Source organism: Salarias fasciatus, chromosome 2 (genome assembly GCF_902148845.1).
Source record: "Salarias fasciatus chromosome 2, fSalaFa1.1, whole genome shotgun sequence".
NCBI classification, from domain to species: domain Eukaryota; kingdom Metazoa; phylum Chordata; class Actinopteri; order Blenniiformes; family Blenniidae; genus Salarias; species Salarias fasciatus.
Genome location: NC_043746.1, coordinates 21,673,249 through 21,697,686, shown reverse-complemented (window position 1 = coordinate 21,697,686; position 24,438 = coordinate 21,673,249). Strand labels below are relative to the sequence as shown.

Genomic DNA, 24,438 nt, shown 5'->3' with positions numbered 1-24,438 from the left:
CTGAAGGTCCAGACCGCTGTGTGTTCAGACCTAGTTAATTTTGTTGTGCATTTAAAGGAGGTTTCACATCGTGAGTTCGGAGGTTTTCTCAGAAGAGAAAACTATTTATTTCAGGAAGATTCACTTGATGTCAGTACAAAGTACAGAAAACAGTTTTTACAGAGAAACTCAATATGAAGTAGTTAATTGTAGAATTGTGAATAAACAGTCTTAAATAACAACAGTTTCTTTTTTTTGACATACGGAGATAACATGCTTAAAACAAGTTCTGATGGTTGATTCACAACAAAACCAGATTTAAAAAAAAAAAAAAAAAAAAAAAGCCTTCAATACACTGTCACAAACAAAGAAAAAACAAAGAATCAATGAAACATAGATAATAATGGTGAAAATTCAAACTTAATAGTGGATTCAATTTTCTGAAAAAAATTACATCAGAGTCAACATGATGACCACAGCTGAGCAGGAAATTATTCGATCAAAGTTTAATATCATTGGTTTATTCTCATTTACAATTTGTAACTGACATAAATTCAAGTTGTATGCAGTTACTTATGAGTACTGTTGAGTTGAACTAAAATTTATACTGAATCACAAGTAAGTAAGAGTTTTACAATGTGTAAATTGAACTCAAGTTTGAGTCTCAGTTGTAACTATACTGGGTATTCTGGAAAAAATCTCTCTCTGTCTGTCTGTGTGTGTGTGTGTGTGTGTGTGTGTGTGTGTGTGTGTGTGTGTGTGTGTGTGTGTGTGTGTGTGTGTGTAAATTTGTGCCATCAGTTTTAATCACATTAATTAATAGACCGTCAAAAAAAAATTTTTTTTTAATTGTGATTAATTGCACAGTTAGGTTTGGCAATTGGCTTAAAGATAAGAAATAGGAGATAAAACTCACTGTCACTGGATGTTGTTTCTTCATCCCTGTGCAGTACAGGTGAATAATGAATTATTCATTTCAAGCTTGAAAATATTACAAATATGTTTTGGACTGTTCAACACCGAAAGAGAAAATGGCTCTGGCTTTCCCTTGAGCATCTCAACTTTAAAATGTTTCTGAATTGAAACTGCTCCACTTCTGATTAAAAAAAAAAAAATTCAGATCAAGCCATGTCCTACATTAAATTGGTGATTTTTTTGGTCAGAGTTAAAGCTAGGGTAGACGATGTTGAAGAGCCTGCAGGATTTGAAAGTCGCACACCTCAACCCATCCCCCCTAAGCTCCTCCTACTCCAATCAGTGCTTGGCCCTACGCCACACCCCCACGAACGTGACCGCGCATCTCAACTCATTCCCACATACGCGGTCATTGCGTGGGCGCTGGAGCGGCGTGTTCAGGTGTCCCTTTCTCACCAGCGCGGTCTGCGTGAGCGGGTTGTCTGCGACAATGCCCTGTCTTCATTAGGTGCGTTCACGATGGCAATGCCAGAGGTAGACGGAGCTCCACGAAGTAGACGGCGCAGCCGTGGGGCGGAGTTATAAGTCTGCCTCCAACTCGGACAACCCTATGGTTCTCCATGTTTGTGTTTCTCATGACTCCCACCGTGGGGGGTGTTTATTCATGCAAATGAAGCGTGTTATCATTGATGACGAGTGGGCTGGGGTCCAATCCCCTGCCTGTATGGAACAGAGAGGTGGGCCAGGGAGCCGCGGTGAGTTGCTCTCCAGCAGCTCACAGCAGCTACTGCTGTGACCGATCTCGTTTGGGTCTCACGAGTTTTCGATGCCCTACGTAGGTCCTACGTATCAGTGACGCCGGGCCAAATCTGGGCGGGGCAGCTCTAAAGTCTTAAAAGTCTGCCTCTGGCTTTCTCACGTTGAATGCACCTATTGTTTTCAATGGGACCCCGCTCCAAGCCTAGGGTGACCATACCTCCTCTTTTCCCCGGACATGTCCACTTTTTACGTCCTGTCCGGGGCGTCCGGGCGGGTTTTTTAAATTCAAGGAAATGTCCGGGGTTCACTGTTTCTCATAGCACATAAACGTAAATTGACCAGCGCTTTGCACACAATACTATGATACTTTGTTGAACGACGTAATTACCGAGAGGCGGTCTTGTGAGCCGATCTGCGCCGTGTGCTCACACACACACACACACACACACACAGACGGGGTGGAGCAGAAGGGGCTGTTCAGACAGCGGAGCACGGCATCTGATTGGTTTCTTAAGAGCGGTCCACGCCTTACGATTGGTCGGAGTTTTTACTGTCCTTTGGCCGCTACAGTTGTCAGACTTTTTCCGCACCTTTTTCCGTCCACACAATGTATTGACTTCTCCCAGGGGGCAAGGAGCATTTCACCCAGCATGACAAAAAGTGCTTTTGGACAACATCGCCTACCCTAGCTTTAAATATGTATATCATATCTGCATGATTTGATAGATTGAGAGTGTAAATTGTGAAGTTGTTCAGTGGTGAAAAAAATAAGAAAGGATCACTCAACAGATTGTATCAGTGAATTTAGAATTACTTGTGGACACGCACATCACTGTAGATCGTCTCTTCCTGAGCCGAGTGTGTGTTTCCTCTTTCTGTATTAAGTTTTCTCCTGCTAAAGATTGGTGCCGAATAGGTCAGTGAAGCTTCAATACACTGGAAAAACAAAAGAAAATGTACAAATGTTATGACTTACATGTAAATAACTTAAATCTACATATTTTTTCAGTTACGTCATCCTGAGACTTTACCTGCTGATCACTGATGGCCGGCTCAGCACCTGTTAAACAGGAAAAAATGAAATGAAAACTATTTTTAATGACCAAAGGCTGCACTTAGTGTTGAATTTCTTGGCATTTAGGAAACTTGTATCACCACTGTGAGAATCCTTCTTCTTATTGGTCCAAATGTGACAGACTGATGCAATCAAACTTGCAGCCAAAGCAGCACAGATAACACAAAGAGCTATGACTGTGTTAATCAGAGTTGTCATCTTGGAATCTGAGGAAACACACACACACACACACACACACACACACACACACACACACACACACACACACACACACAGTAATCCAGTAATCATGACTATTTATTTCTTTAAGTTTAGAAAATATTTTACCAAAAAAGAAAAAAAAAAAAAATTCTGATCTTACCTTTAATGTCCAGTTTTGCTCCATTTCCAAACATGACCTCTCCACATGCAGCCACAGCACAGTAATAAGTACCAGCATCAGAGACACTGACCTTCTTAGAGAAGTTATAGAAACATTTCTGTGAAGAGTGTCCACACTCTGCATTGCCTCCATGAGTATAAACGAAACTGGGGTGAGATTGATGTGATCCTGCTCTGAACCAGTGAACTCTGTAATCTTCTGAACATGTTTTCTTCTCAGAGTCAGAGAGGACCGAACACTGCAGAGACACCGACTCTCCTGGATGGACCGCAGCAGACGGAGGAGCTTGAATGATGCCAGAGATGGAAGATTGGGGTCCTGGGAAGAACCAAATAAAACACTAGAAACCAATGTAACAATAATGATTAAAATGAGTAAATATGGAAGTGACAAAAATTGAAAAGAAAATGAATTGAAAATGAAAAGTAACGAATTCAATCTGCAAAAAAAAAAAAAAAAAAAGTTTTTAAATAAATTATTAAAATTTGTAACTCACCAATTAGGTGAGTGACTAGTGACTAAATGATTCAAATTCATGTGAATAAATATAAAAGCTTTCACATTTAAATAGAAAATTGGTTCACTTTACCTTTAACTTTAAGAAATATTCCTTTGGAGAAGATCATGTCAATATACCTACTGGTCAGTATGCAGTAGTAAAGTCCACTGTCATTGATCTGAGTTTGATTAATGTGCAGAATAAAAGTTCCAGACTCTTTTTTGGTTGTAAAATGAGGAGTCTGATGAACATTACTTGAAGTATAGCTAATTGTTTTTCCCAAGAATTCAGGCTGGTGACCAGAGATGATTCTGATCCAATACACAGCTTCGATGTGCTCAATCTCAAGAGGACATGTAAAAGTTACACTTTGTTGAGCAGCAACAGACTTTATCTCAAAGCTCTGATTGGTTGCGCTGCCTGAAAGAAACAAATTCAGCCATTAGGCATAAAAACATATTTCATTTTTTTTTTCCATCATTAAATGTCTGAACACTGAATCAGATTTTTGCAGAAATACTTACAGTCCATTGTGATCATCAACAGAAAACCAAATGTGACAAACATTTTCTGAGAAATCCTCCACTGACTGTGTTTCAGTGAGAACGTCTCCTCTTCTTTTGTAACCTCACAAAGTGGGAGGGTCAGACTTCTCAGTGATCTGATTGGCTTCTCGTCACACTGAAGATGTGAGAACAAATCACAGTAACATGACAGACACCCCCTTCTTGTTCTGTACAGCACTTTGTGATTCTATCTGCAAAAAGAGCTGTGGACATAAACTTTACTGACTCACATGGAGGAGCTGCTGTACAACATTAGGCATTATAATAACTGTCGAGCTGTGTGATGGTATTGAATTTGGGTCTAAAGTTGCAGTGTTGTGATTAATTCAGAATAGTTCAGTGGAGCAGAAGTAAAGTCAACAAGAATTAGAATCAGTAGCCTATACAAGGAATTTGTTTTGGTGGCAGTGCAAACACAGACAAAGGGAAAGATTTAAAAAAGCACATAAAATATAAATAGGAGGAATTAAGACACAAACAATAACACAAGAGCAATAACACCAATAAATATGGCAACGATTCACAGAATTAACATAATTTACAAAAATTACAAATTTACAAAGGTCAGAGGTATTTACAGTCATGTTTATGGGGGCTGTAAATTGTCTGTAGTGCGTAGTCAGTTACTGTGCATGTGGGTTGGAGGGGTGGGGGGTGGGGGAGTTGTCAGTGGGGGACTGAAAGCCAAGAGAGTTCAAGAGAGCGGTGGCAGAGGGGAAGAAACTGTTCTTGTGTTGTGAGGTTCTGGTCCTGGTGGACCGGAACCTCCTTCCAGAGGTGGGAGTTTAAAAGAGATGGTGACCAGGGAGGGAGGGGTCGGCCACCATCTTGCATGCACGCCTCAGGGTCCTGGAGGTGTACAGGTCATGGAGGGAAGGCAGACTGCAGTCAATGATCTTTTCTGATGATTCTCTGAAATCTGTCCTTGTCTCTGGCCGTGGCTGCAGTGAACCAGACGGTGATGGAGGAGGTGAGGATGGACTCGATGATGCAGGAGTAGACAGGCATCATCATCTTCGTTGGCAGGCTGAACTTCTTCAGCTGCCGCAGGAAGTACATCCTCTGCTGGGCTTTTTTGATGAGGGAGCTGATGTTCAGCTCCCACTTGAGGTCCTGGGTGATGGTGGTGCCCAGGAAGCAGAAGGACTCCACAGTGAACACTGGGGAGTCTCTCGGGGTGATGGGGGTTGAGTGGGGCTGTGTTCCTCCTAAAGTCCATGATCATCTCCACTGTCTTTACAGCACTGAGCTCCAGGTTGTTCAGCCTGCACCAGGACACCAGGTGGTCTATCTCCCACCTGTAGGTTGAAAGAAACTGAACACATAGAAATCAATTTACTTTGTTGTAGTCTTTTGTTCCTGATCTAATGTTTCAGAAGTTTGGTGATTTGTGGGTTTACTGCTTCCAAATGAGGGAAGGTGTTTATCCTTCAGTGTCTCTCCTTATCATCCTGATTATCCCTGTGAACAACAGGACACTGAAATATTTGTAAAATGATGAACACCTCTCCACCATTGTTGGGCACTGGAGTTGACTCCAGCTAACTCAGGGTGATGGCATGGTACACCGTGGACAGGTCACAGTCCATCACAGAGCAAACAAGGAGAGACAAACTGAAATTTACACACAGGGACAATTTAGGATCTTCACTGAACCTCTTATGCCTGTTTCTGGACATTCAGAAACATGGGGAAGATGCAAAATCCATGACCTTGGCCCTTGACCTCATGATGTTTTTGCTATGATGAGATAGCATGAGCCACTACACCACCATGCAGCTTGAACCAATAATTATACTGGTAAATGAATTTTATTTGTGTGACATTTCCATCGTTTTTTTTTTTTTTTTTTTTTTTTTTTGCCCGGTCCAGCATTGAAGCAGCGGAATGAGGATCTGGCTGCTGGACTGTGCCAAATAAATTTGCATGTCCAAGGGGAGCTCATGAGTATCGGGCTCCTCTTAATAATCTGATTTCTTATTTTATTTATTTTATTTCATTTTATTTTGTTTGAATACATGTAAATAGCATTATTGGACCTGACAGGGGACAGAAAGAAAGATAAAAAGGAAGACTGAGAGAGGGAGAGAGATTTTTTTTTTTTATTGTTATTTTTAAAACACACTTTATTCACATTTCAAATATACTTTTACATTTCAAAAACGATTGTCATGTTGACAAGTTGTTAAAACACTTCACATATCAGAGTTGGTCACAGACTCCCTCCAGGGTTCAAGGCCTCCTTCAGTCTCTGGAGTCTCAGCAGGTAGAATCGTTTACATGAAGCAGTCACAGGAACTCCTTGTATTCTGTTTGTTGTTTCAGCTCTTTTCTCACTTTCTGCACCAGTATTTTCAGTCTGTATTTCTCCTGATCCGTCAGCTTCTCCCTTCCTTTGTACTTTATGTTCACTTTACCAAAAACAAGCAAATTCCTCGAGATCTGAAAAGTAGTCGTCCATCTTAACACCTCTTTTATTTTTGGTTCTTTCCAAGAATCGCTTTATTTCTGTTGTCCCATAAACATCCTCCTGGACCTCCCCGGCTATTAAGTCCCAGTGATAGTCTCCACCCTCCTCCAGAGAGTCTCTGGTCCCTCCTCCACCCTCTTCGGCTGAACTCTGATCAGTCTCAGTCCCCGGGAACTCACCAGCTTCCTTTTATTCGGCTTGACTCTCTTTTCTTTAGTTTTGACCACTTCTTTCGTTTTCCGTTTGTTTCGCAGCACCATCTTGCTGTTCTCCTCGTCCATCTCCACATCCACCCTCACTCCTTCAGTCACAGTTTGCTCCAACTCCTCCTGGCCCAGAACTCCACCTCCCTGAGAGTCCAGACCAGCAGCTCCACCCACAGGATCCTCCTGAGAGAGAGGCTGCTCCACCTCTCCTCCACCCCTAACAGTCTGCTCTCCATCTTTGCCTTCACCTCCTCCACCTCCTTCTTCTGCTTCAGTATTCTCTCCACGCTTTTGTTCCTGTTCACCTCCTTCTCCACTCCTTTCGTCTTCTTCTCCTCCTCCACCACCTCTTTCCTCTCTGTCACCTCCTCCTCCGCTCTTCTCTTCTTCTTCGCCTCCTTCGCCACCTCCTTCTTCGTCACCTCCTCCAGCAGCCTCCTCCTTAGCTCCACTCCTCTCTCCTCCGTCACCTCCTCCAGCAGCGTCCCCCGCAGGACAGGTCCTCCTCTGATGTCCCTCCTGTCCACAGGAGGCAGGCGGTGTGAATCGCAGTGCTGCGGTGATTCCAGCTGTTGCTGTAGGCCGGAATTAGCACTGTGATTCACACCACCTACGATGCCTCTGCAGTCCACTGGAGGAGGTTGCCAGATCTGTCGCTGCCCCCCCGCCATCCCCGCAAACAGTATGAAACCTGTTTAACTCAATAGAAAGCAGTCCAAACCGCCATCTCGGTTGAAAATGCACCTTAAAACCGTAAAAACCATATTTGTATAATAAAAAACACGTCATAAACACATAATCATTTCATCAACCCATTCGACGTGTTCAAAAAAGAAGCTTGATTTGGCAGAAAACAAAATATTTCTGTGAAATTAAAATTGAGAGGTGTCACAGTCCTTCTACTTTTGGCCTCCAATTTTAGTCAAACATAAAAGCAAAGACTCCTTGGAGAGCAGCCCCACCTGAACAGTCTAATGGTGATCTAAATTCAATTTAATGATCTTTCTAAATCCCAAATGAACAACTTGAATTGTGTCTTATTTTGGACAAAGGCTGTCCCTCCACCTCTCCTTTATTCTTGCCCTCCATCAATGTTCCTCTTTCAGTTTACCAATGAGCCATCTGTTTTGTTGAGTTCAAACAGTCAGCCTCGCCTGCAGCCTCTCAGCAATGATTCTTCGACAAACAATCAGCAGTCTGGCAACTTTGCTACAATTAACACAGGTGTGTAAAGTATGTTTCTATAAGGTGTTTCAGGTTCGTGTTTTATGTGCCCCCCTTCTAACCCTGAGCACCTTCAAAGGTCTTTCTGCATGGCCCTGCCCAGGAGGCATCCAGGAAGCACTGGTGTGAAAAGACCCCATTGCCCTCAGCTCAGATACAAGCATTACAAGGAAAAAACAAAACACCACCAAACCAAAACAACCACAGGGAACCCCTCCCTCCCACAGTGGCACACAAATTTCCCATCTACACAAACACACGCATCTACACAAACTCTCACCACTGACACTATGGAGAAATGGCATGGCACTGAGGGTTGTGGAAAATGCCATCATTTGGGGACGTTCACACTGGGAGTAGTTGCCGGGGGTGCTAGTACCCGGACTCCCCTGACCCTGACAGACAGAGGGGACCCCACACTGAGGTGGGGAGCCCCCAAACCAGCCGAGCCAAGGGGACACACAGGCAGCACCTGAATCATCATGAAATTAATCAGGTTTTGTGTGTATAGTCATCTGTCATGCAGAGTTAAGTCTGGTCTTCTGTGTAGCGTCAAAATGACAATTAATCAAAAAGGCGGCAAATACTTTCTCCTTTCTGTTGGTGTCTTTGTAGAAAAGATGACTCACGTCATCAAGTATTTTTTGGTTTTCAACTTCTAAAATGAGTGTTTCCTCATTTGTTGTTGCCTTTGTGAGTGTCAGTGAGTTAATACCGGATGTGACCCTTCAAGGTCATTCAAAATAAAACTAAATCTCTCTCTCGCTATACGTATAGCTGACATAGAGAGAACATATACCAGTGGCTGGAAAAGGCAGGAGTGAAAGACAACACAGAGGCACTGATCAAGGCTGCACAAGAACAGGCCCTAAACACAAGATAACTAGAAGCCGGGGTGGATCACTAGACAAGACCCCAGGTGCAAGGAAGCCCCTGAAACAGTATAGCACATCACAGGGTGCAGGATGTTGGCAGGAAAGGCATACATGGAATGCCATAACCAGGTTTTGGGCATAGTATACAGAAATATCTGTATACTATCTATCTGGGAAAACAATGCTAACAAACAATTTTCCGTACCTTCATATCAATATGTTCAATGAGGGGTTTGTTTTCTTTCTTTCTTTCAAGTAAAGGTCGCAGCTAGTTTCTGGGGCTCAAGGAAAGTGGATTCAATGGCATGTACTCTAATGTTTTAAAATAAATTTACTCAGTACACAAACTGTATTGGTGATTTATAGTTAAGTTTAAGTTTAGCTGAAAAAGTCACAGCATTCAGAGAGGACATGAAGGTGTTTTAAGGTAAATACTCACATTTACTGATGACATCCTGATCGGAGGACCAGTCAGAAAACTCTAACCCCCAATGCACACTGGATGCGGTCCGGCTGCGGTCTGGACACCGCAGCTAACCCCTAAATTCCACATCCTCCGGTCCGCTCCGTCTGCGCTCAGCTCAGCTCAGCTCCGGTCCGACCGCCGCAGCAAATACGTTGCTATTTTAATGACTGTAGCGGATTTCACAGCCTCCGTTCTGCTCCGGTCCGCTCCGCTCCGTCAGTCCAAAATAGAGCCGAGGTCTATTTTTCTCTCCGGTCCGGTCCGTCAGGTCTCCGTACACATAAATTTCCACAGTTCAGATGCACCAAACAGGAAAGAGAACTCCAACAACCTCCGGTTTTATACAAAATAAAATCATTTTGTCTTTATTAAAAACTTTAAACTGTTAAAAGACGTTTTTTTTTTCGTCACATTAATTGTCGGATATATCACGAATAGACATACCATGCTGATTAAAATATACACTTTAAAAAGCGGGCAAACAAAAATTAAAACACACTATCAAATTTTATTTGACAAACTTCTGTTTTGCCTGTAATCAAACTATAGTCGAACGTTTCTGAATGTTTACACAGCTGCATATATGGCCCATTTGCAGGCTATTGTCCATAAATTTCGTGTTTTCTACAAAATACATAGCCTATTCAGGACCGTGTATGCATTTTATTCTGAATGGCCCGAATGTCAACATCCTGTTGCACGAAATTCAGCGTGTTGAAGCACAACAACCAGGATGAAGAGACGCTGATTTTGGAAGTGGAGAATCATAAAATTTTATATGACCCCAGTCATCCTTTCTACCCGGATATACAGAGAAAGATGCCAGTGTAGCCCAGACTGCTCAGCTTTTGGAGGTCGATGCGAAATAGCACTGCGCTGCTCTGTTTCTCCGGCCGGGCCGAATAGAGACGCAGCGGAGCAAAGCGCACGCTGTGGGTTTTGAACAAACGGAGCGGTCCGGAGCGGAGCAGAAACGCACACAGTGGAGAATGATCGGTTTTGTACTTTGTCACTGCAGGAAAGTCAAACAATTCCAAAATGGCACAAAACAGCTGTATGACCAGAGCTGCTTTGTGTTGCCAGATTGGGCGGGTTTCTGCCAAATCAAGCTTCTTTTTTGAACACGTCGGACGGGTTGATGAAATGATTATGTGTTTATGACGTGTTTGTTGTTATAAAAATATGGTTTTAACATGCATTTTCAACAGAGATGGTGGTTTGGGCAGCTTTCTATTGAGTTAAACGGGTTTGGGCGGTGTGAATCACAGTGCTGCGGTACACCGGACCGGAAACGGACTACAGCCGGACCGGAGCCGGACCGCATCCAGTGTGCATCGGCCGTAAAACAAGAAGTAGGAAGAAACTGATCATTGGACAAGATGATGCTCTCAAACAGCGGACATGAACATTACAAAGGCCTATTTCCTATCTCTGCTGTTTCGCATCTATCTTTCATCACATCAAGACTACTGACCAAATACTGTATTCTATGTTTCTCCAGCTGTTCACTGAAGAAGATGAAAGACCTGCAACAAATAATGTGGAAATCAGAGCACATCAGAACCAGATAAATCATTCTTTCACCATTTATCCAAGTGATTTTTATCAGGTAGAGGGCTGAACAACACACAGCTGAAGCACCCTGGTGTGTGCCAAACAGTGACCACAGCAGTGTGATAATCTTAGCACTGAACAAATAAAAGACTCAAAACAAAGGAGCCAACTCCTGGGGCCTAGACTCAGTTGTCGATTTACAACTAAAGGAACAGACACACTCCTTTATTTAAAGCACTGCATCAGTTTTGGACAGAGATGACAGATGGTTTGAGAGAAAAGTAAAGGAGGTCATCTGCATAAAAACTCCTCTTAAAGGAGGAGCTTTACAACAACAGTTCTTCAGTGTCCATTTCATAATGAATAAAATACCTTTTTCTTTTCAGATCATCTCTGTGTTTACTGTGTGAAGTTTTCAGAGACCAAACCATACAGCCTGCTGTTGATGTTTCATGTGTTTCAGGTGGTGACATTGTTGGTATTACAAAGTCTTTCCACTACGTGTTTCTCATCACATCCTTCTGTGTGATCAGGAACCAATCAGATCGTCATGATGTCTGACCCTCCCACTTTATGAGATTAAAAATCAACTGAAGACTCTTTGATAGCAGCAGTCAGTGGTGGAACTCTCAGAAAATGTTTGTCATATTTTGTTTTCTGTTGATGATCAGAGTTGGATGTGAGTATTTATGGATGTGTCAGATCATTGAATGATGATGAGTCATATTAAATTCTGTTTTTGTTTTTTTTGGGGGGGTTTGTTTTTTGTTTGTTTTTTTATCACTTGCTGAATTTTTTTTTTCCTTTCAGGCTCTACAGATGATCAGAACTTCGATATAAAGACTGTTGCTGCTCAAGAAAATGTGACTTTGACGTGTCCTCGTGAGAAACGCTTGGATGATGAGAATCTGTACTGGATTAGAATCATTTCTGGTCACCAGCCTGAATTCTTGGGAAAAACCTTTGTCTTTGATTATGACGGAATTAATCAGACTCCGCATTTTACAACCAAACAAGGACCTGGAACTTTTATTTTGCACATTCATCAAACTCAGATCAGTGACACTGGACTTTACTACTGCATCGGAGCTGAAACTCTTCAAATGACCTTCTTGAGAGGATTCTTTCTCAAAGTTGAAGGTAAAATGAACTCATTCACTAATTAGATATGTAAGATATGTATATTGATTCAGATGCATTTCAGTGCTTTACTTAGTCAATTATCACAACTTCTGATTCAAATATTTATTTACAAATACATTTTCACTTGTTTATTGTCTGAGATGCTTTTCACTTACTTTTCTGATCAATTTTTCTAACTTCAATATTTACTGAAGGAGTAGGAGAAGGTGACTCCATTCCTTAAGATTCTTATGTTTTACTTTGTGTCCTCCAGGACCCCAATGCTCCATCACTGGCATCATTCAAGCTCCTCCGTCTGCTGCGGCCCATCCAGGAGAGTCGGTGTCTCTGCAGTGTTCGGTCCTTTCTGACTCTGAGAAGAAAACATGTTCAGAAGATTACAGAGTTCACTGGTTCAGAGCAGGATCACATCAATCTCACCCCAGTTTCATTTATACTCATGGAGACAATGCAGAGTGTGGAAACTCTTCCCAGAAATGTTTCTATAGCTTCTCTAAGAAGGTCAATGTCTCTGATGCTGGTACTTACTACTGTGCTGTGGCTGCATGTGGAGAGGTCATGTTTGGAAATGGAGCAAAACTGGACATTAAAGGTAAGATCACAATATTTTCTTCTGGTAGTGGTAATAGTTTAAACTTGAAAAAAATTATCATGACCATTGAATGTTGTTCGTTCTCAGATTCCAACAAAAGACCTTTGAATCACACAGAAATAGCTCTTTGTATTGTCTGTGCTGCTTTGGCTGCAAGTGTGACTGTTTCAGTCTATCTCATTTGGACCAACAAGAAGAAGGATTGTAACTGTGGTAATACAAGTTTTATTAAAATCTGTATTTAACACCACATGCTTTAAAGTGACCGACAACACATTTTATATTAAATTTCTCTGTTAAACAGGTGCTGAACCAGCCAGCAGTGATCAGCAGGTGAAGCCTCAGGACAAAATTAATAGAAAAGTTGTTGTTTTAACTTAATTTCATGTAAATAAAGTTGTAACATTTGTACATTTTCTTATATTTCTTCAGAGAGGTGAAGCTTCATTGACCTATTCTGCACCAACCTTCAGCAGGAGAAAAGTCGCCAAAGCAGAAAGAGGAAACACACACTCTACTCAGAAAGAAACGATCTACACTGACGTGCGTTTTCACCACTGAACGAGTGAAACTCTTATTCTCATAAATCTTGGTGATGTGATTTTAATCTCCCCTTAAGACCTGATAGCACATGTTGTTAACAAGAGTCAAGTAACAAAGCACATTTAGGCTATGTGCATTTCTATGACCACTCAGCAATTTGTGTTATTTGTGCTGTTCCAATTTTTTTTCCAAGTACTTCAGTACAGTTTATAGCATGTCATATATTTTTTTAATGTAAATTGCTACCAAGCAAAGCAACGGTTTGAATTAATTGTCCAACTAGTGGATCTTTATGGTTGTAAATTGTGATTTTTAAACAGATGAAATCATCTCTAATATGAATTTCCTTGATCTTCATAACTCCATGAAGTTAAAATAAAATTTACCACAGTAAATAGAAAGTAAATACAATATGGGAAAAGTAACTGACATTGATTGCATTGCCATCAGATAAAATGTATGAAATGCAACAGCAGCAGCATTTCAGTGCACATGATCAGGACTCTCTACACCTCTAATTTTAAATATCCACACATTCAACTTGAAAGTCATGTTTATCATGATAAACATTCAACTGTACTTCAGTTCGCGCTGATTTTGATGTAATTTCTTCACTAGTATTAAAATTATCCTTCCTTGTTCTCTGTCAGTGTTTTTCTCTTTATGGTTGTGAGACAGTGTGTTGAAAATATGTTTCTTTTTATGTGACACAAAGTTTTTACAAAACATACTCCTCTTGTATCAACTCAGTATAATCAACGACTCAAAACTAATAATTTTTTACATGTGCTGTTCATTTGGCGCATGTTGTTCATTTTCTTCACTAAATTCAAACCTGTTTTACACTTACCTGCTTTAAAACTGGTTTTCTTTTTGTTTCAAAATGTGACTTGTTAATATTTTGAAAATAAAAAACTTTCCTATCTTGAAAAAAAATCTTCATTTATAATGTAAAACCTCTTTGAATCTGTCTGCGTCAAACTATTTATGAATATACAGTGCACTCACTTTCAAAACACAATAACACTAGACGAGGCATGTCATATAATTTTTTTTTATGTAAATTATATGACATAAAAAAATCCTTGATGAAATTGTAAAAAGTAGCAGTTATTACAAGTCAGAGGTTTACAACTTTATGGAAATTTCACATTTTGTTAAAACAAACTGATAAATGTCATGAAATGAAAGGAAAAAAAAATTAAATTTTACATTTTTTCTGGTTGTGTCACGCCAGGAACGCACTGGACGTGGAAGCGTAGCGCGAGCGCCGCGCGCGCCACAAACGTCTCCGTGCCGGCGCTTGGCTGTTCGTATTGGAGGTGTATCTGCTGCCTGTGCTCTCCGCGCTGGTCACACATCGACTGCACTCGGCTGGATCCGTCTGCTCTCGGTTTTCACGTTTGTTCCCTCTGTCTCGCTCTGCCAGTATGGATGTGTGTGTTTTGGTGACCTGTGGAAAGACTTTTTCTCCTCCTGTCCTCTTTTATTCTGCATCATGTGAATCTCTGTCGCTTACTCTGTGTGTGTGTGTGTGTGTGTGTGTGTGTGTGTGTGTGTGTGTGTGTGTGTATTTATGTGTTTGATTGGGTGCGTACATGTGTATGTGTGTTTGTGTGTGTGTCCATCTCTCTTGTGATTAGACCCAAGTGACAAATTATACACGGACGAGCAACACCGTAACTAATCGTCATTTAATTTATTTTTATTTTGAAAATTGACCGGATTCTCTTGCCTTTTCTGTTTCCGACTTCCTGTCTGGTCTGATCTGCTTGATCCAGCTTGACAAATGGCGTTCTCGGCGCTCGCGTGAAAAATAGAAAGAAGCGGAGCGGGCGCGCTGCAGAGCGTGAGCCGCGGCACGCGTGGCGCCCCCCTGCGCATTGTGTGCGGCCAGTCAGATAGGTAACATGGGAGGCGATCAGAAACTCCGTGCGCGGCGCTTCCGCGTCCAGTGCATTCTCCCCATCAGTTACAGAGTCTCAGTATCGATCTCATTTTTTAGTGAAAATATTTAACTACAGTCTCTCATCAAATGTATTTAGAAGGGTATTGTTCTTGTTCAGTTTCTTCTGATTATTCTTTGTCCTACGAGAATGCATTTTTGACCCCCTGAACATAGATGAATGTGGGGTTTTTTGGTATCTACGCGACCGGCCCGGCGAAAAATTCGATAAAATTTATACCTCCACAGTGACAGATCAACACTGGCTCAACAGCACCACCTACAATCAGACCCCTATGGCCCACAGAGTGGGCATATTTTGACGTAGGAACACGAAATTCACACCAGTGACAGAGCTTGAGGGGACAAACAGAAAACTCTCTTGGCTCAAATCTGTGGGACCAACAGGAAGGCGGCCATCTTGGATACAAAATTCGCCACCATTTCACTTTTCATTTTTCAAATGAACTGAACTCTTACTTCCTTTCTTCCAAATGAGCCCAAACTCAGCACACTGCATCGAGACACATTGACTTTCAATAATCAGCCAGCTTTTTTTGATACGTCGCTCGGTCTCCTCACAGCACGCCGTCGAACAACGCCTTCATTTCCTGTTATTTCGACAGCCCCTCACGAGCTCAGGCATTGTCCAAGAACCCTCAGATTACAGTCAGTTATGTACCATAATGGTCCTCATGTAATGCATGATAAAGTTTAATACAACTCAACTCCATAGCGCCCCCTACCATAGACCTATAACATTAACATTCTTCCAAGGTAACCAAACTGTGCAGTAAAATTCTATGCCTGAAGACAAGCAAAAAATTATATTACCATTTTGATGCATTTATAACCGTTGGCCAGCAGGGGCGCAAAGACCCCCCCCCCCCGAAAAATACATAAAATTTCTTAGAAGCACATACTTTGTCCGACTGTCTTGAAATTTTGATCAATTGTACACAACATGATGCTGATTATATTGGTGTAGGAAAGACTGTGATAGATGCTACAGCGCCACCTATGGGAATGTGCAAAGATTACAATGCAATTTAAAAAAACACTTTTACCAATCTTTTCATATTTGACAGAAAATTCCTTTGTGGCCTCCTGATCAGAAAAGTCAATCAGTTCTTTCCTGTAGCTTCCATGATTTTGACTCTAGAGCAGTGGTCGGCCATTAGCGGCCCGCGGGCCAAATGTGGCCCGCCAAACCATCCAATCTGGCCCACCAGAGGATTCCAACACACGCGCGCACAAACACATGCATTACCCCGGGCCCTCGAGCGGACGCACGCACCCCTGTTGGAGTGTGATATCTGTCATTGTGTTGCAATAGACAATCTTCGAAGGATGTGTTGTTTAGTTGTGGTTTCCGGTTTGTCACTGAAAAATAAAGAGGAGTGGCACCTCGTCTGGTGAACATAGAGCGCAAGTGAGTGCGCTGGAGCTCACTGTGTGTGTTTATTCTCTCCAGTAAGTTTTATTCTCCAGTCAGTTTGAGCGTAACGGTGTGTTTCCACCGGACGCGACGCAAATTTTTTGGGTGACGAGATCACATACAAAGTCACTGTAATGACGCGATTGTCGCTCAACCTTGAGTGGCGGACGGCGAGCGTTTCTAGGGAAAAATCCGCGCGCCCGTCGACTTGCACTGCCAGTCGCTGCCGCCCGCCACCCGCCGCTCCATCGCTCATCGCTCGAGTTGAAATAATTGAACTTTTCAAGCGAATTGGCGCCAGGACAGCCTATCAGCGTGGAGCTCTTCACAGACGTGCTGACGTAGGGCAGCAGGGCTCCGGCCACGCAGAACAGTTGGCATGATGCCAAGGCGAGCGGCATGCGCGATCTCACTTGTTCACCGCTTCTGGTGGAAACCGGGCGTCAGCCTGAAGCAGCGCTGGAACCGGCCGTCCGGGCGCAGCTCCTGCAGAAGACGGTGGAACTCACCGAGCTCAGACCGCCTCCGGAGGGCAGCATGCAGCCAGAAGCGACGCCGCCGCCTTGGCCGCAGCCGGAGGAGCTGACTTCCTCATGTCAAATACAGAGCAACGACGGTGGCAGGCGGAGCATCTCAATCTCAGTCTTTATTTGTAAAAGCACTTCTCATATTCATAAAAGTGCTGAACAGTAAAAACAGTCATAAAAACAAAAAAGAACAAAACCCGCACCATCGATCAGTATGCGCGCGCGCGCACACACACACACACACACAGAGCCGGGTGCACACAGGACTGTGGGACAAACATCGGAATCCTCCCACTGTGCAGGAGACGGTGATGAGGAGCTATGATGTTTCTGCAGGATGTTCTATGTTGCATATTTGTTCCAGCGTGACGCGTCCCGCGAATGAATTCACACACCAGCGATAAAAGTCGAGCATCTAACGCGGCGCGGTGTCGAATGCAGTCGCGTTAAACGCGTCCCCCCCCCTCCCCAGTTCGCGGATGGACGCGCGAGCCAGCCGGAGACCCCTTGGCCCGCGATTGAAGTACCCCCCAAAAAAAGTGGCCCGCCGCCAAAAGTAATTGCCGACCCCTGCTCGAGAGGCTTCTCTAAAACCCATTAATTCTCTATGTGGAAATGTCATTTGGCTTCCAATTATTCAAAGGAACTGAACTCCTAGATGTTTGGACCAAATGAGCCCAAACTCAGCACACTACATCTAGACACATTGACCTTCAATAATCAGCCAGCTTTTTTTGATCTGTGACTCAGTCTCCCTATAACAAGCCCTCAAAAATGCCTTCTTTTCCTGCCGCACCAGTCCACTCTGGGCTGCCTGAACTGCACCCCCACCTCCTCTTACCCCCCACCCCCCATCCTCAATCTCCTCACTTTGACATACACACTTCAAACTCTGTACGAAATTCTGGCAGAGGACACTGATCAAAAAATGTCTATAATATCTCTGACCAATTCCAATTCATTTCTATCAGGGGCGCAAAGACCCCAACAAAATATACTGACTTGACTTTTCGATCACTTATTTAATGCATGATGCTGGTTTCATTGATATATGAATGACTGTGATAGATGCTACAGCGCCACCTATGGGGGTGTGTAACTATTAGATTATGACTCCATAAATTCATGTGATTTTGTGCATGATTGACTGACAGCAAATAAAGTCGGTGGTAATGTTTTGTAGGCCGCAGTGTGTGGTGTTAATGTCAATTTACCGAGCGCAAGGCGTCGACGGCAATAGCAGAGACTGAAGCACTAGCGGCGATGGCTTTCATTGACGCGTGCGGCTTTAATTTACTGTTATTTTCACATTGATTCATATATTCACTAATTTTTTCCTTTATTGAACATATTTACATTATTGTTGATTTACATCCTTGTCACTTATATATCTGTAAGCTAAAGGACTCACTTTATTCATGTACTTTCTTGTGTATATTCATTATTCATTTACTCATATCTGTTCACTTTGACTTGATTTCTTTTTGACATATTAGTTATTTATGGTTAGTTATTTACTTCCAGAAATAGTTTATCATCATACTGAAATCTATCAAATATATTTTGTTGCATAATTCTTAACTTCTTTAAGTACTTTCTTATATTCTTTTGTCAGTTAATTTTCAATGAGTTGGTTTTATTTTTTTTTTTCATTTAACACTTTAGTTTGTTCAACTGGTTTCTTAAATGTGTTCCTCCCAGGACCCCAATCTTCCATCTCTGGCGTCATTCAAGCTCCTCCGTCTGATGCGCTCCATCCAGGTGTCTCTGCAGTCTTTTTGCAGATAGAATCACAAAGTGCTGTACAGAACAAGAAGGGGGCGTCCGTCATGTTACTGTGATTTATTCTCATCACATCCTTCAGTGTGACGAGAAGCCAATCAGATCACTGAGAAGTCTGACCCTCCCACTTTAAGAGATTACAAAAGAAGAGGAGATGCTCTCACTGAAACACACTCAGTGGAGGATTTCTCAGAAAATGTTTGTCACATTTGGTTTTCTGTTGATCACAATGGACTGTAAGTATTTCTACAAAAATCTGATTCAGTGTTCACACATTTAATGATGAAAGAACATTTCGAAGTATGTTTTTATAGCTAATGGCTGAATTCAATTGTTTCTTTCAGGCAGCGCAAACATTCAGAGCTTTGAGATAAAGTCTGTTGCGGCTCAACAAAGTGTAACTTTTACATGTCCTCGTAAGACTGAGGGCACAGTAATTCTGTTTTGGCTCAGAATCATCTCTGGTCACCAGCCTGAATTCTTGGGAAAAACAGTTGGCATTGATTCAAGTGAAGTTCATCAGACTCCTCATCATACAATCAAACAAGAACCTGGAACTTTTATTCTGCACATTAATCAAACTCAGATCAACGACACTGGACTTTACTACTGCATACTGACCACCGGCTGGACTGACATGATCTTCTTGAAAGGAATATTTTTTGAAGTTCAAGGTAGAGTGAACCAATTTTCCTATTAAAATGTAAACTTTTGTACTTATCATGCATTTCAATTTAGTCACTCACCTAATTCAGTTTGACATTTAATCGTGTATTTATGAACATTTTCTTATTTGCAGACTGACGTTGTTGCTTTTCATTTTCAGTTACTTTTCTATTCAGTTTTTGTCACTTCGGTATTTACTCATATTAATCATTATTATTAGATTTGTCTCTTAATTTTTATGCGGTTCCTCCCAGGACCCCAATCTTCCTTCTCTAGCATCATTCAAGCTCCTCCGTCTGCTGCGGTCCATCCAGGAGAGTCGGTGTCTCTGCAGTGTTCGGTCCTCTCTGACTCTGAGAGGAAAACATGTTCAGAAGATTACAGAGTTCACTGGTTCAGAGCAGGATCACATCAATCTCACCCCAGTTTCATTTATACTCATGGAGGCAAAGCAGAGTGTGGAAACTCTTCACAGAAATGTTTCTACAACTTCTATAAGAAGGTCAGTGTCTCTGATGCTGGTACTTATTACTGTGCTGTGGCTGCATGTGGAGAGGTCATGTTTGGAAATGGAGCAAAACTGGAAATTAAAGGTAAATTCAATCATCAGTTTTTGAAGCTTATTGTATCTTATTGGTTTAGAACACCATGAATTGATGGTTATATGTTTGTTTGTTTTTTGTTGTTGTTTAGAAGCCAACACAGCCCTTTACAGTCTTGGTGCTGCTTTTGTTGCAACTATGATTGTTTCAGTCTGTCTCATTTGGACGAATGAGAAAAAGGATTGGAACGACGTGAAGACGGTCGTCATGTACAGCAGAATGTCTAAAACTGCGAGCAAAACCAGACAGCAGTGATCAGCCGGTAAAGTCACAGAATGACATTATTTTTAAGTAATCAAAGAAATCACATGTAGTCTTGACATTTGTTCCTGTGTTTTCTCAGACAGATGAAGCTTCATTGATCTATTCTGCACCAACCTTCAGCAGGAGAAACGTTTCTAAAGCTGAAAGAGGAAACACACTCCGATCAGAAAGAGACGAGTGACACTGATTTGCTTTTTCACCACTGAGTAACAATTTACAAAAAAAAAAAAAAAATTGAAAAACTGATTCTTGTGATCATCGTGGTTTTGAACAGAAAAACAAAAAAGAATTTCTCAGGAACTTGTAAATATTACCCCACTTGTTGTGAACTAGAGTTTTATTCAATTATATTTTCTTCTTTGATGTTTGTGACAGTGTCCTCATTGTTATCTATTTTTATCTTAAACAAGGTTTTTTTTGTAGAAAAGATTCTGCTGGATGAAACATTTCAATTCAATATAAACACAAACAGCCAGAATTTACTTTTGTCACGACTTTGTTGTCGCCATTTTTAGTGAATTGTACCTTTGTTTACGAGGAAATAAAAGGTTCAGAAAGACTGAAACATCACTGTTGCTGCTACATTTACTGAATGAGCCCAAATCAGCAGAAGGAGACGTACAGAGTGACTGAGACTCAAGATCAACCTGCTCAGAAGGAGAGGAAGCATGTTCAGGTGAAAGACTGCACAGGAATTTTGATGAGGGTTGTAAGTTCAAGCAAGGTCATACACACACACACACACACACACACACACACACACACACACACACACACACACACACACACACACACACACACACACACAAACAGATGTACATACTCACACATAAGCACAGTGGGTACGGCAAGCACAAGAAATAGATTAAACAGTTGCCCCATATGTTGACTTTAATTTAAACACCTCCCCTCATGTATTAGCAGCTACCATCAAACAACAAACAGGACAAACATGAGATTAAAAAGAAAAGATATCAGAAAGTGAGCAGGTTGATCTGTGGAGTCGTCCTCTCAGCTAGAAAAACCTTTGCTTCGCTAAATTGTTCAGAAGAAAACCCGAATCTAAACCATAGTGCTGCTCCTGTCATTAACAAAAGGCTGCACACGTACTTCCTGAAATGAAACCAGAGGGTGAAACAGGAAGACAAAAAAAACTGTACTTACGTACTTGTTTAAAAGCAAAACAACAACAAAGTTGGACCTTCGTATCACTCAGTTTCAGACATATTCAACAATGTGAAGAAAAGAACACACATAGCAAGTAGAAGAAACAAATTAACACACAATTTTTATCCAACTCAAGATTCAGAAGTAAAACTCATCATATAAGCTGTTTTTTTCCTGGAGATCTTCCTGAGCAGTGTTGTGCTAGTTACTGGAAAACAGTAACTAGTTATAGTTACTAGTTACTGCAATTCAAAAGCAACTCAGTTACTAACTCAGTTATTAAAAACAAAAAGTAAAGCGTTACTATGAAAAGTAACTATTTAATAACAAGTTCAAAACTGTCAACATTGCAAGCTCTGTACTGCTTGACATGCATTTTCATCACTGAACTGAACTCTGCTGAGCAATATCGTCTATATTTATACAAACACAAACACCAAGATGTTTCAAAGTGCAGATTTATTTCTGGCCAGAACAAAACAAAAAACTGAAAAAAAAAAAAAAAAAGTCAAAGTGCCTGTCTGAAAACTTGCTCCCCTACAGCTCAGTTGACCTCTGCAGCCAGGTCAGAGTACAGCCTACAGGTCAAAGTAGGGTATAGCATGCCACAATAGCTGGAGAAAAATAGCTGTGAATATACTGTAACAAACAACATTAGTTACCAGTTAGAACAGGGATGGTAACTTTGATGGTGGGGGCCACTGTTTTGGAATTGCGTGAACAAATCAATCTTCCAATATCAACCCACCAGCTGCCCATGAATGATTTAGAATAACACAACATAAATGGCTTCACACAAGGAACACACACAACATAGCCTAATAAAATGAAAAAAAATGTTCTTTCCTCAAGCAGTTTTGAAATAGGATTCTTCAGGTTAGCAGCACCATAACAACTGTTCCATCATATAGATTCTTTTCAAGTAACAAAATAAATTCTTATTCTTAGTGCATTCTTAAACAAAATAAAGAGCAAAAAAGCTCACATGGATAATAAGTTTAACGTAAGTGTAAACAAAACAAAAAGTCCTTATTCTCGTTATTCTTACAGTCCTTATTCTTCTTTGACGAAACAGTGGTTGTACCTCATGAGCAACAGCTTCTCAAACCTTTTGTCTGAAAGCCTGTTCCTCTTTGGAGACAGCACCAGACTCCCCAGGCTGAAGAGCCTCTCAACAGGTGCACTGGACGGGAGAGCTGCATTCTTTCTCAGACAAATTTCCTTTATTTTGGGGAACTGGTTGAGAATCTCCATGCTGGTGTCGGCTGTTTGCAAGTAATGTAGAACCTGGACAGGGAGGGTAGGTTGGGGTTTGAGGGAGGAAATATAAAAAACAAAAACAAAAAGTTGTTCTCTATTGCCACTGAAAAAGAATTGTATTTCAGCAATATTTAGCAACGCAAATAACACACACACACAATGAGGGATAAGTGAGATCCATGGAAATGTTAAAATAAATTGAAGTTAATCATTTAAAATAAACCTATTTAGCAAAGAAAACATTGCTGACCTAATTATTTCTGTTGCACTCTGTAGTACAGTTTATCAATTTATCAATATGTTCAATACTTGAGTCCCTTAAATAGAATGCAATGAAAATAAATTTGCACATTTTTTCATACATAGTTTTAATGTTAGTGCTTCTCTCTCACCTAACAATATTAACTATGATGTCTACTCTATAAAATAATGAGTGGTGTCTGATTAAATGCAGTGTCTCTGTGCAGTAAAGAGGGAAACTAACTGCAAAAGTGTATGATGACTCTTACCTCAACTACAGCTTCAGGAAGGCCAGTTGCCACAGTCAAACTGTCTTTCACCTCCAAAGTCTTTGACATCAATGTCTCCAGAGCGGGCAGGAGGGTGCCATAGTGACAGCTGTCCTCTCCTTGCAGGATGTCCAGAACAACAGTGAGTGGCCCGCTAGCTTTAGCAACAAGTTTCGTCGTCGCATGCTGCGTGCCGAGATGCTTTAACAGATTAGAGCTGCTGTTTGCTGCTGCAGAGAGGGTCTTAGTTCCAAGACACAAGTTGCATCTAACATAAACATTTCTTTCCTTCTGCTCAACGAAGGAGAAGTAGTGAGCGTACTTCCACGAGAAGAAACTTGCCTTGGGTTCCGCCATGATGTTCTTCAAACACGCCCCCACAACGCAGCGCACGAGCCTCATCTTCTCCCGCCCCCCCGACACAGGAAGTAAACAAGGCTCAGCCGAGATAGTAAAATAACGTAAAATAAACTAATAAACGGATCGTTTAGTAACTATAACTGAGTTATTGAATTTTAAAAATAATTCGTTTAATTATTAGTTACTGCCAAAGTTACTTTTTTGGTAGTAACTAATAACGCGATAACGCGTTAGTCCCAACACTGTTCCTGAGTGACAATTAAACTTTGACGTTGTCACAGAAATGTTTGTCGGAGTCACTGAAATGGTCTCCTAAGATGTTGTGCTAAGAGAATAAAGAACCCATCAAAGATCCATCAGCTTCGTTGTGTATCCCACATAAACCCTGTTGTGTGTGTTGTTGTTTGAAGACCTAAAATCTTTCTTAGGATCTCAATGACTTGTTCAAACAGCTCTGTGACAGTGACACCTGTGGGCTTGAAGTGACACATCAACAACACATCATCGGCAAAACTAACCTGTCTCTCGATGGCCTAAACCAGGAGTGTTCACCTCCAGTCCTCAGTGGGCCGCCTTCCTGCATGTTGTAGTTCTCTCCCTGCAGCAGAACACCTCCATCTCATCTTGAAGTCTAACAAATCCCTCATTGCAATCACTTGTCCTGCAGCAA

General features: G+C 41.6%; 1 protein-coding gene across 4 annotated transcripts in view; it reads left to right on the top strand.

Annotated features, from left to right (window-relative positions):
- Positions 1 to 24,438, top strand: part of LOC115406848 (uncharacterized) — a 92,505-nt gene that overhangs the window by 30,151 nt on the left and 37,916 nt on the right. Inside the window, exons 5-7 of one of the 4 annotated variants that reach the window (XM_030117102.1) lie at positions 12,793 to 12,918; positions 13,010 to 13,038; positions 13,138 to 13,307. The exons of 2 other annotated variants lie outside the window; for them this stretch is intronic. In XM_030117102.1, the coding sequence (XP_029972962.1) occupies positions 12,793 to 12,918; positions 13,010 to 13,038; positions 13,138 to 13,266 (284 nt within the window). In that variant the 3' untranslated portion in view covers positions 13,267 to 13,307. Of the gene's footprint in view, positions 1 to 12,668; positions 12,706 to 12,792; positions 12,919 to 13,009; positions 13,039 to 13,137; positions 13,308 to 24,438 lie in introns of those variants that run through there. One more of the 4 variants, XM_030117120.1, reaches the window with a different exon arrangement.